The 12626-nt window shown below is 43.8% G+C and overlaps 1 protein-coding gene across 1 annotated transcript in view; it reads left to right on the top strand.

Moving 5' to 3' along the window:
• USP33 (ubiquitin specific peptidase 33) overlaps positions 1 to 6859 on the top strand; it is a 29684-nt gene extending 22825 nt beyond the window's left edge. Inside the window, exons 22-23 of the mRNA XM_073544835.1 lie at positions 343 to 411; positions 2396 to 6859. Of these exons, the coding sequence (XP_073400936.1) occupies positions 343 to 411; positions 2396 to 2553 (227 nt within the window). The 3' untranslated portion in view covers positions 2554 to 6859. The remainder of the gene's footprint in view (positions 1 to 342; positions 412 to 2395) is intronic.
• Positions 6860 to 12626: the final 5767 nt, after the last annotated feature.

Genomic DNA, 12626 nt, shown 5'->3' with positions numbered 1-12626 from the left:
ATATAGCATAAATTCTAATTGTTATATAACTGCAACCAATCGCTGATTAGCGGCTGCCTCATGTGAGTAGACATCATGTGATCACAGACCAATGGGAAGCATCGGAGAGGCTTTTTTTTTTTTTTGTTTTTCTACGAAATAAATATATTTTGGTTACGAGCGATTAGTGCAGAACTCGTCACGTAGCAGAGGTCATTCAGGCAACATGCAGGGGCGCAGCTGGTGGGGTCACAGGTACCGGGGGTGGGTAAGGCAGTGGCAAGGGCGATGTCAGAAGTCATCAGGAGATGTTTTATATTTTGCTGAATTTTACATTATTATTTTTTTTATTGGATTTTTCAGATCCTCCGGGTGCAATTGATAATTCCAAAATCGCAGTTGCGAAGTGCGGACATATCGGTCTGAAGCAAGGTGAGCAGCGTCTTAATTGTATTGACTTGATGTTTGTTAGTTCTTAAAGGGTAAGTCTTGAGGTCCCAAACCTTCTTTCAGGGGGATGTCTCCTATAATGGGGCTGTTACCTTATGACGTATCCTCAGGGGCGCTCTGCTCCCATGGCTCTCGGCTTCCTTCGTGCTGCGGTACTGGAGGGACGCAGGATGTTCCTAACTGATTTGGTTTGGACCAGTGTTGTGGTTGCACTCGGGGCCCGAGCCCTGCGCCGTTTTACGCCACGAGTGGAGACCGCTTTCTGTCTGCAGCATTGGCGGGGAGAGCAGACTAGTTGCATCCAGCGATATGGCGGCGTCAGGGCAGCACTATGGCAAAGAGCTTGTATGATCTGTGCTTTTATTGCTTGGTGCTCTATCTTTTCTGTCCATGATAGATATTATTTTTTTAAATATGTACAGTGGCATGTAAAAGTTTGGGCACCCCTGATCAAAATTACTGTTATTGTGAACAGTTAAACAAGTTGAAGATGAAATGAGCTCTAAAAGGCCTAAAGTTACAGACGATTTCCTTTGTATTTTAGGCAAAAAAAATTGTATTGTCATCTTTTACATTTTAAAAATTACAAATGGGCCGATGTAAAAGTTTGTGCACCCTGCATGATGAGTATCTAGTAGCACCCCCTTTTGAAAGTGTCACAGCTTGTAAACATTTTTGTAGCCAGTGAAGAGTCTTTTAATTCTTCTCTGAGGGATTTTCCTCCATTCTTTCTTGGAGAATTCTTCCAGTTCTGTGAGATTCCCGGGGCTTGCTTCCTCTGCTATTTTGAGGTCTCGCCACAGATTATTAATGATGTTCAGGTCAGGGGACTGTGAGGGCCATTGTAAAACCTTCAGTTTGCGCCTTTTGAGGTTGTCTATTTTGGATTGTGACGTGTGTTTGGGATCATTATCCATTTGTAGAAGCCATCCTCTTCCTCTTCTCTTTTCCTGAAATTCTAGTCCCTTTTTCTCCATACATACCTTTGATCATTGTGGCCACAGAGATCTATTTTAACCTCATCAGTCCATAGGACTTGTTTCCAAAATGTATCTGGCTTGTTTAGATCTTCTTTTCCATACTTCTGATGCTGTATTTTATGGTGGGGATGCAGGAGATGTTTTCTTCTGATGACTCTTCCATGAAGGTCATATTTATGCAGGTGTCTCTGAACAGTAGAACAATGTACCACAACTAGAGAGTCTGCTAAATGTTTCTGAAGATGCATTTTCTGGTAAGCGGGGGTTCTGTTTTGCCTCCCTAGCAATCCTATGAGCAGATCTCACTGAAATTTTGCTTGGTCTTCCAGACCTTATCTTGGGTTCCGTTGTTCCTGAACTGCCATTTCTTAACTACATTTCTAACTGAGGAAAGGGCAATTTACCCTATCCTATCTCCTTATAGCCTTCTCCTGCTTTGAGTCTCCACAATATTCATTCTCACAGTGCTAGGCAGCTGCTTAGAAGAACCCATGGCTGCTGGTTTTTGGCACAAGGTTATAGAGGAGGCTGGATTTTATAAATCTGGGGAATTTGCATCACCTGGCCTTTCCTAACAATGACAGTGAATGAGCCATAACCCTAACAGGCTACTTTAAGGTTTGAATCCTTGGTCACAGTTATCTGAGCACACAAATCTCCAGGGGTGCCCAAACTCTAACATCGGACCATTTTTCTTTTAGTAATTTTTAAAATGTAAAAGATGAACATTTTTGTTTGCCTAAAATACAAAGGAAATGTGTCACTTGTAACTTTAGGCCGTTTTAGGGATCTTTTCATCTTCAACTTGCTCAACTGTTCACAATAACAGTAATTTTGACCAGGGGCGCCCAAACTTTTACATGCCACTGAATATATCTTGCATTAGTTGCACACCATCCGTTTGGTTTCGGGGTCATGTCTGTTGGCTTTTAGCCCCTCTAGAATGTGATCTCACAGATGGCATTTCTTGAATTTGTGTCCTCCAGGTGCAGATTCCGGGCAGATATCAGAAGAAACCTGGAATTTCCTCCACTCCATCTACGGCGGCGGTCCCGAGATCACCATTAGACAAACTGTCCCAGTTACCGAATCTGAAACCGGACCCTCGGAGGAGAAGATAGAGGTGGAGACTCGAAATGTATAATCTGCTTCATAGTGCTCCGTCAGCGGAGCGGCTGATTTCTGCGTTTCTTGGTTTCTACTGTTGAGTTACTTCACCCTTTTATTATTATTTTGGCTGTGATTTTAAGTGTCCTATTTATGTTTTCTAAGAGAGCGAGGGGCAAACCCTTAATTTTTTTTTGTTTGTTTCAGGCGACCTATGTAAATGTATTAAACAAATTATTTTTAATTTTCCTTTTAATCCTGCCGACTTGTAAATAATAACCTGAGGCTGCCGGTGGGGGGGGTTCGCTGAAGCCGTGCATGTGAGTCCGCCATGCCTTTGTGCTCCGTGATTATATGAGCGCTATCCATCCATGCCCCCCGTGTTGTCAGGACCTAACCTACTAGTTAGCTGGGAATGTGGTGTGTGCGTGTAAAGACAGATTTTGGGGACCCCCTTCTATATATAATTTTTTTTTTTTAATATTTAAGTCAATGCACATTTTCTTGGAATGCACCGTGCAAATAAGAAAAGCACCTTTTTCAATTCCGTGATATCTGTCTCTCATTTTCCCCTCTTTTTAAATAGTATTTTTCTATATAGTTCAGAATTTATGGCAGGATTAACAATATTTCTGCTTCGTCTCACGTTTTAGGGGGGCCGTGTGATCCCATATGAAGGTATGGCCAGCGGCCTGGTGGCTTTTATGTTTGATTTTGTATGTATCCGGTGCACGGCATGCCCCCGACGTGAAAGAATGAAGAAAATGCTTTAATTTTGCTAATGGTCTTTGCCGATGCGTCGTCCGTAGATTTATTTTTTTGCTGGTTTTACAACGACGTTTTCCAAAAGTAGAAACAAAAAGAACAGCTTCAGGAAGGAGCGATTGCTCCCAGTAGAAAGGTCCCCGGGATTGGCACAGGACAGCGCAACCCGTCTGCAGTTAACCCGAAAGCACAAGTGATCGTCTGCGGTCACAAAACACGTTTGTACAGAGACGCGCGATTGTCGCAGTCATAGAGAAGTTTGCACTTTTGTATCATTAAAATATATTTTTGCCAAGATCGGTGGTGAAATCGGTGTAGGATTTTTAACCCCTCCCCGTCCAGTAGCGTAAAGCACATTTGTTACTTTTTGTTTTCCTTTTGCATTAAATAGAATTTACCAACCCTAACTTTATCACTGGTCAGGACTTTGGGGGGTAATTGTTACACATTTCAGGAATATAACTGATCTAGGTTACTAGTGGTCTGTGCTGTTCGTCTGCCCATTGTTGGGATTACATGATGTCCTGAGCTGCCAGCCGGTCCCCATGGGGCAAACACAGAAGCAATTGTTTTAGGGGTTCTGTACTTCTTGTTAAATGAGGGTGGGGGTCCCCTTTATTAGCAGATTTAAGGTCGTCCGGCTGCAGAAACCTCCAGCGATCAGATATAACCTGTGTCAGGTAGCGGTTTGTTTCGCTACAGGAGAAGCGCAGAATTGCACAATAGTTGGGCTGTCTGTGCGGTATATAGGCGAGCCAAGTCTTCCAGAGAGAAACCCAATTTATGACTCTTCACTTCCCCGGAAAGTAGCTGGGAGGGGTCTTTTATTATGGACTACTCTCTAATGGGGGTTTGGCTCTTTTAACCCTTAGTGGTGGTCCCGAGCTGATGTAACTTGATAAGAAATGTCCACTAATAATGGCTTAAAGGGGTTGTCCCATGCTTTGTCTTTAGGAGCTCACTATGCTCCCCTGTCACCCTCCCCCCAACCCCACCCAGGGCTTCATGCTTGTGAAAGGAGAGGTTAGGAGCAGCACTTCTGACGATTGACTGTTTGCACCGTTTCAAAACTTCAGAGCAGCACTCACAAATTCATTCTTCTTGCCTATGGAGACCGATCCCCGCCGAATCACTGCGGAGGTGGACGGTAAACTTGACAACTAGCCGTAAACTCTAGAATTATACATGAGGCCTTTTTTTTTTTTTTTTTTTTTTTAAAGGATTATAAGATGTAAATTGCAAAGTTGTACATGGATTTTATTTTGCGGTTTTAATTATTAAAGGTCATGATACAACCCCTTTAAAAATAGGAACACCAAAGATTTCACAAATGTAACTACGTCAGCCATAGTGGGATCACTCGATGTTCCCCCTCCACATACAGCCGGATTCCCAAATCACGGCGCGGTACGCCGCCTTCCCTTAAAGAGCATCTGTCGCCTTTCCTTTCTATTGTGCGAGTCGGGAAAACTTTTTTTAACAGAAGAAAAATAAAAAAAACCTTTGTAATTTGTGCCAGTAACGCAGCTAACGAGAAACTTTTTGTATTTTTATATGGAAGAATTGAGTCCGTGAGACTCGTGTTTCAGGCAGATTTATTCTTTCTAGTCACAGGGCTAAAATATCTATAGACGTCATTTAGTTCTGTTGTCCTGGTCCGCACTGACTGGGAGGGCGCTAGAGAAGAAGCCGGAAACAGATCTGACCCGATCCAGTGTCTTCAGTATGGCAGCTCCCATGTGCAATAGATGAGTGCTAATAATGCTGCTTCTGTATATAATAGAGTGAAGGTGCGATATCGGCCGCTGCGAGCGTCAGCGGTGCACGGCGCGACAGCTTCCCTTTAAGTAAAAAGTGAAGAAATTGCTGCTGGCCTGAGCACACAGCGTACATATCGGATTACTGAAGGCGCGTACACGCTTGCCAACAGTGCCGCGAGGCGAAGTATGATCGATCGCGTATGAGCGGGGCTTAGCTGATTTGTGGGCGCTTCAGGGATGGGGCTTAATAAATATCCCAAACTTTGTATTGTAAGGGTTGGTCAGTAGCACAGACATGACGGCTGTTAAACTCGATGATTGCACCAGGTACTTTAGAACGGGAAATAGACAGGATCCTAAAAAGAGGAGATTGATTTCTCTTCGAGAAAAGGCCTGGTTTCCCATAGCAACCAAACAGGCTTCAACAGAGGACAATCCCTTGTTGCCTATAGCAACCTGACAAGAGCTATAATGACGACTTATTGCCTATAGCAACCAGCTAAACCTCCAGAAAGGCCTGGTTGCCGATGGCAACCCAACAGGCCCCAGCTTCCATCTCTTAATAATACAAGCTGCTCTCTGGTTGCTATGGCCATCAATCCTGATTTTTTTCTGTCAATTTTGATAAATGAGGCCTGAAAGTTGTTCCCCGTTAGTTGGTCTGAGTTGTTTTCATCGTGTAATCGAGCAGATCCTTTTTTCCCAGGCCCAATATTAAGTGTTCAGGCAGAACCGGCCCACGGTGTCACGACAAGCCTGTCTGGCTGTTGTGAAGCTACAACTCCCGACAAAGCATGTTGTAACCGCGTGGCAGCAATATGTGATCAGCAGGAATCGGTGCCGAAACCCGGGACAAACCGACTTCTTTCGAGTATCGCCAACACACAAGGGGTCGGTGATCGGCGTGGGGCCTGCGGTAATCTTTTAATTAGTTGCCCACTAAACTGCAAACTAACATGTAAATTTACAGCATCACTGTGCAGATGAGGCGACGTCTCGGCTCCAGGGGAGGTAGAGGCTGGCCGACCAGCACCAGTGCCGCCATCTTACCTATAGTACATATTTCCAGCCTTGTGCCAGGTTTCCATGGTGGGCAGCACCGCAGCCGGTGGGAGTTTGAGTCCTCTCGCCCTCGGCACCGTTGCCTTCTGAAAGGTAAATACCGGAGTTCCCTTTTAATATTGTAATTTTTACCTTGAACTTCTGCCATTCTTCTGCCAGGAAGGTGGCACATTGGGCATTATGTATTGGGGGCTGGGGAATACAGTGTACACACCTATATCCACTACATCTCCTAATGATGCACGTAGTCCTTAGCGCACTGTTAAAGGGGTTGTCAAAGATGAGATAAATACGGATGCTTTTTTTTTTTTTTCCCCTGAAACCGCACCAATTCTGTCAACGGGTTGACGATGGTATTGCAGCTCCTTTGGAGTGAATGGGACTGAGCTGCAATCACAATCTGTAAACAGAAGTGGTGCTGTTCTTTTTAGGGGGAAAAAAAGCAGCCATGTGATCAAATCTAGAACATCCCCTTTAAATTAAAGTGATCTCTTGCTTTTCTATAGTATCTTATGAAGTTTTCCAGTTCTGCAGGGGAATTTTAAAGCTGTTTGGGGGAGAGCCAGCAGCTAAATATGACCACTACCCATAGAAGTGACAGTCGGGGTCCTCACAATGTGTCCCCTCCGCGGCTCGTCCCTCTTACTGCAGAGTCATTGGATGGCTAGATGTGATTGTTAGCATGTTGTGAATGTCTGGTTTTAACTCTTTAATTGCTCATTGTAAATCATCAATAAAGGATTAAGTTTCTCTGCAGGTTTCTGTCATTAATATGTGTGTGACCAACGGGCACGGGAGTCAGAGTGTCCAGCTGTAATGTGCCAGAACGTGCTAATCGCTGGGACCGCCAGAGACCACGAGACCGGAGCGCTGCAGCCACATTCATTGTCTACGTGACTGCTATACTTGCACGTTGCTGATTTCTCCCGCAGTTACGGAGACAACGCTGCGAAGGCCAAGAATGCGCATCTGTGCTCCAGTGCCCAATCTTGGGGGTCCCAGCTACAGGGACCTATCTATAGATTATATATGGGGAAAAACCTGTAGTTTTAAGAGTGACCCTTAAATTCAGTTAGTGATAATCCTATGGCGACACACACACACCAGATGAAGTGAATCTCCATAGAACTTTATAAGCACTAACTGTCAATTCCTATCTCTCTAATGTGAATAATTGATCAGTCCTGGAGGAGAAAGAAGCAAATTTCTCTGAGATGTGTTAAAGTTTATTAGTTTCACATGTATTATTGATACATTTTTAAGTCCTTCACTATTTTGCCTACAGCGTTCTCTAAGGCCGTATTCATTACGGACTAGTTGCAGATCTTCTGCCATAAACTTGATGGTCTCATGTGCCCATGAGTATGTCTATAGACAAGCTGGCGGTTTGTACATGGACGTCTGTATTCGGCCTTACACTGAGAGGATTGTGGAGCGCTGATGGATTTGTGTCATTTGGTAGATGAGATTCTAGGTGCAGAACTTAGATGGCAGCAGGAAAATAATGGAAAATTTTAAAGATCAACTGTTTACAAAGTTACTTCATTTTGCATTTAGGAAGTAAAATAACAAAATTCTGTACAAATGCGAATTTGAGAGTCCTCCGTGGTTGATACCTTTTCATGGCTAACTGAAAAGATGGTAACACATTGCAGCTTTCGAGACTCCTCAGGTCTCTTCATCAGGCTAGACTAATACAACATCTGAAGAGTCACATATTTATACACAACACAGCACAGAAATAATGCAATAGATAAGACAAGTGATGTGAGGCAGAACTATCATTTATGGGAGAGGGATAAACATACATATTGGACCAGTTCATAGATAAGGAGTGAAAGTTTTATTGTCCTCTGATTGGGGTCTGGTTCTGTGTTGTGTGATGCCCCCACAGGGTCTTAGGAGCAAATTCCTTAATTGATGTAACAAGATGTAAATCCATGCGACACATTCATTCCTGCATTGAGAGTGTCAAGGGTCGTCATGAATTTGTACTCTTCTGTCTCTGAGATGTGAAGTTACCTTAGTTACCTTTCAATACCAGTAATTTCATGTCCATCGTGCTGTGATCAGGCATACAAAAATGTTTTGTCATAGGTAGATCCATTCTTTTTTCTCTTATTGTGTGGCGATGAGAATTCATCCTTGTTATCAGTTCTTGCCCTGTCTCCTCGCCACACAATAAGAGAAAAACAAATCTGTGATAAACTTCACTCATCCCAAACAGACTAAAAAACCGGGGTCTGCCCTACTGGGATTCGGCAAAGACCCTCTTACCTCACTGCACTCCCATCCGAAGCGCTCGCTCACACTTAGGATGGAATCGGATGAGTACAAATTTGATTAAAAAAAAAATCTGATTGCACTCGCCTAAATGTTACTCTATGGGGCAGCTCAGATCTGCGATTGTCTCATGCTGGTTTGGCCAGAAAAAAAAAAAAATCTCTACAAACGGCTGCGAGAATCGGATCACGAGCACCCAAGTATGAAACATTGCACTGCACTCTGATGTCACCTGACACTGGCAATGGAGAAATTAATATCTGTCTCCACAGCTGAGAGAGGGTTCTCTACTGCGAGGAGATCGAAGCACAGGGCACTTACACTAGGCTCCCGCATCACATCGTACGCTAGTGTGACTCCGACCTATCATGGCGTGCCTCATTAATATCACATTGTGCTCCCCTATTAAACAAAGCACCCCCTCTAATATTGTAACACGGTGCCCCCTCTTCTATCGCACCGCTCTCTCCTCTATATAACACGGCCTCCTCTTCTATCGCACCGCACTCTCCTCTATATAACACGGCCTCCTCTTCTATCGCACCGCACTCTCCTCTATATAACACGGCCCCCTCTTCTATCGCACCGTGCTCTCCTCTATATAACACGGCCCCCTCTTCTATCGCACCACGCTCTCCTCTATATAACACGACACCCCCTCTTCTATCACACCGCACTCTCCTCTATATAACACGGAGCCCCCTCTTCTATTCCAGGATCATATTCCTCACCAATCGTTACACCGATGCCTCTACCTTGTGCCAGTCATTACACTGGCTACCCATCCACTCCAGAATTCAGTATAAACTTATTACCCTCACCCACAAAGCCCTCCATAGCTCAGCACCACCTTACATCTCCTCCCTTGTTTCAGTATACCACCCTACTCGCGCCCTCCGTTCTGCTGATGACCTGAGGTTAGCATCCTCAATAGTCAGAACCTCCCACTTCCGTCTCCAAGACTATACACGTGCTGCGCCAATTCCTTGGAATGCACTTCCCAGGTCAATACGATTAGTCCCCAATCCCCACAATTTTAAGCGTGCCCTGAAAACTCATTTATTCAGACTGGCCTATCGCCTCAACACATTAACCTAATCTATCCCTGTGTGGCACAGCCAAAAGTTTTACCATAACCAGAATTCCCGCATCATGTTCCCACATGCTTTATGCATGTATTAGCCCTCTGTGTCTGTACTGTTACACACTTAACATTATGGCTGGTCCATACAATCAGGGCAACTGTTACCACCCACCTTTCGTGTATCCCTCTTACCTCATAGATTGTAAGCTTGCGAGCAGGGCCCTCATTCCTCTTGGTATCTGTTATGATCTATGTGATTATTGTTATGCTGTAATGTCTATTGTCTGTACAAATCCCCTCTGAAATGTAAAGTGCTGCGGAATATGTCGGCGCTATAAAAATAAAATTTATTATTATTCTATGGCACCTCCCTCTCCTCTATATAACACGGAGCCCCCTCTTCTATCGCACCGCGCTCTCCTCTATATAACACGGCCCCCCTCTTCTACCGCACCGCGCTCTCCTCTATATAACACAGAGCCCCCTCTTCTACCGCCCCCGGTTTTGGCCGTTGCAGCTGAAAAGAGGAAATCGGAAAACCCACGCACCTATCGGCGCGCGAATTTTGGCTCATCGTTTTTAAGAAATCTCAAGATGGAAGAGGCCAGGAGCCATTTGGTGAGCTGCATTTCTTGCTACATGTTCACAGATTTACCAGTGGAAAAGCCAAACTTCACATGCCACAAATGCAAGCTTGGGTCCCTGTTGGAGGAAAAGTTGCAAAATCTCGAAGAGAGGTTAGCTACGTTGAAGATCATTAAGGAAGGTGAAGAGTTCTTGGACAGAGCAGAATTATCTCTTCATGTTACAGAAAGAGAAGAAATTCGAAGTGCACCTGAAGAAACAGAGGAATGGAGACATGTGACCCAGAGAAGCAGGAGGATCAGGAGGCAGTCAGCACCCATACTGCTCAGAAACCAGTACCAGGCTCTCACGCAGGAAAACGATGAAGAAATACATCAGGATAAGACTTTGCCAACAAACAGCAACCTTGTACGCCCTCAGAGTCCTCCTGGATGGAGAAAGAAAAATGTAAAGAAGAAACGGAGAGTGGTGGTCATGGGGGATTCCCTGTTGAGAGGAACAGAGGCCGCTATCTGCAGACCGGATATAACCTCAAGAGAAATGTGCTGTCTTCCAGGTGCAAAAATTAAAGATGTGTCTGACAGGATATCAGGACTCTTCAGACCTACAGATGACTACCCATTCCTGCTACTACATGTGGGGACAAATGACACCGCAAGAAACGACCTGGAAACCATCTGCAGAGACTTTGAAGACTTAGGCAAGAAAGTGAAAGAACTGGGAGCGCAGGTGGTCTTCTCTTCCATCCTCCCAGTGGATGGCCATGGAACAAGGAGGTGGAATAAGATTCTGCAGGTGAACAACTGGCTACGTCGATGGTGCCGTCAGAAACTATTTGGATTTCTGGATCACGGAGTGAACTACTTATACGATGGACTACTTGCTAGAGATGGGGTGCACCTTACGAAGACTGGAAAGCAGGTATTTGGAAGTCGCCTTGCTACATTTGTAAGGAGAGCTTTAAACTAGAACAACATGGGAAGGGAAGCAAAAGACCAGAAAAAGCCATACACCTGACAAATGAATTGAGGCTTGCAAGAGATGTCAAAAGCAATAATAAAGGATTTTGGGGATATGTCAAAAGTAAAAGAAAAGTCAAAGATGCTATAGGATTTTTACAGGATGAAAATGATGAAATGGTAAGACAGGATGTTGACAAGGCCGAACTTTTAAATTCCTATTTTGCATCTGTTTTCTCTCAGAAAGGAAACGTAACATCAACTGTTCTTCACTGTCCTATTAAGGGTATAGAAGAATCCAGGATATCTATAAACAGAAAGATAGTGAGGAAACACTTAGCTAACCTAAATGAATTCAAGTCTCCAGGTCCAGATGAATTACACCCCAGAGTACTGAAGGAGATAGCAGAAGAAATTTTTGAACCCCTCTCCATAATCTTTGAAAATTCTTGGAGAACAGGAGAAGTGCCAGAAGACTGGAGAAGAGCAAATGTTGTTCCTATCTTCAAAAAGGGGAAGAAGGTGGACCCAGGCAACTATAGGCCGGTGAGTCTGACTTCTATACCAGGAAAGATCTTTGAACAAATTATTAAACATGTATGTCAATACCTGGATAAGAATGAAGTGATTAAACAGAGTCAGCATGGGTTTGTAACTAATAAGTCATGTCAGACTAACTTAATTTCCTTCTATGACGGTATCACTGATTGGGTGGATCAAGGAAATGCTGTAGATATAGTATATCTTGACTTCAGCAAAGCATTTGACAAAGTCTCTCATACAATCCTTATTGAAAAAATGACTAAGTATGGAATGGACAAGGCAACTGTTAGGTGGATTCATAACTGGCTTAGTGATCGGACCCAAAGAGTGGTCGTAAATGGCTGCACATCCAGTTGGAAGAATGTCTCAAGTGGGGTACCACAGGGCTCTGTCCTGGGCCCTGTATTGTTCAACATCTTTATCAACGATTTAGATGAAGGAATTGAGGGTAAACTGATTAAATTTGCTGATGACACAAAGCTAGGAGGGATAGCTAATACTAGAGAAGAGAGAGAGAGGATTCAAAAAGATTTAAATAAACTGGAGAAGTGGGCAGCAACTAACAGAATGGTTTTTAACAGGGAGAAATGCAAAGTACTACATCTGGGCAATAAAAATGAAAAAAAAATATATAGAATGGGAGGAATAGGGATAAGTGACAGCACATGTGAAAAAGACGGGTATACTAATAGATCACAGACTGAATATGAGTCAACAGTGTGATGCAGCAGCAAAAAAGGCAAATGCAATTCTAGGATGTATTAACAGAAGCATACAGTCTAGATCACGTGAAGTCATTATTTCCCTCTACTCCTCTTTGGTCAGACCTCATCTGGAATATTGTGTCCAGTTTTGGGCACCACATTTTAAAAAAGACATCAACAAACTGGAGCAAGTTCAGAAAAGAGTGACCAGAATGGTGACCTGTCTGCAAACCCTGTCTTATGAGGAAAGGTTGCAGGATTTGGGAATGTTTAGTTTGCAAAAGAGAAGACTGAGAGGAGACTTAATAGCTGTCTACAAATATCTAAAGGGCTGTCACATTGTAGAAGGATCAACTTTATTCTCA

Source organism: Dendrobates tinctorius, unplaced genomic scaffold (genome assembly GCF_039654945.1).
Source record: "Dendrobates tinctorius isolate UK_male_01 unplaced genomic scaffold, ASM3965494v1 ptg000138l, whole genome shotgun sequence".
Classification (NCBI taxonomy): Eukaryota; Metazoa; Chordata; class Amphibia; order Anura; family Dendrobatidae; genus Dendrobates; species Dendrobates tinctorius.
This window is presented reverse-complemented; position numbering and strand designations above follow the sequence as displayed.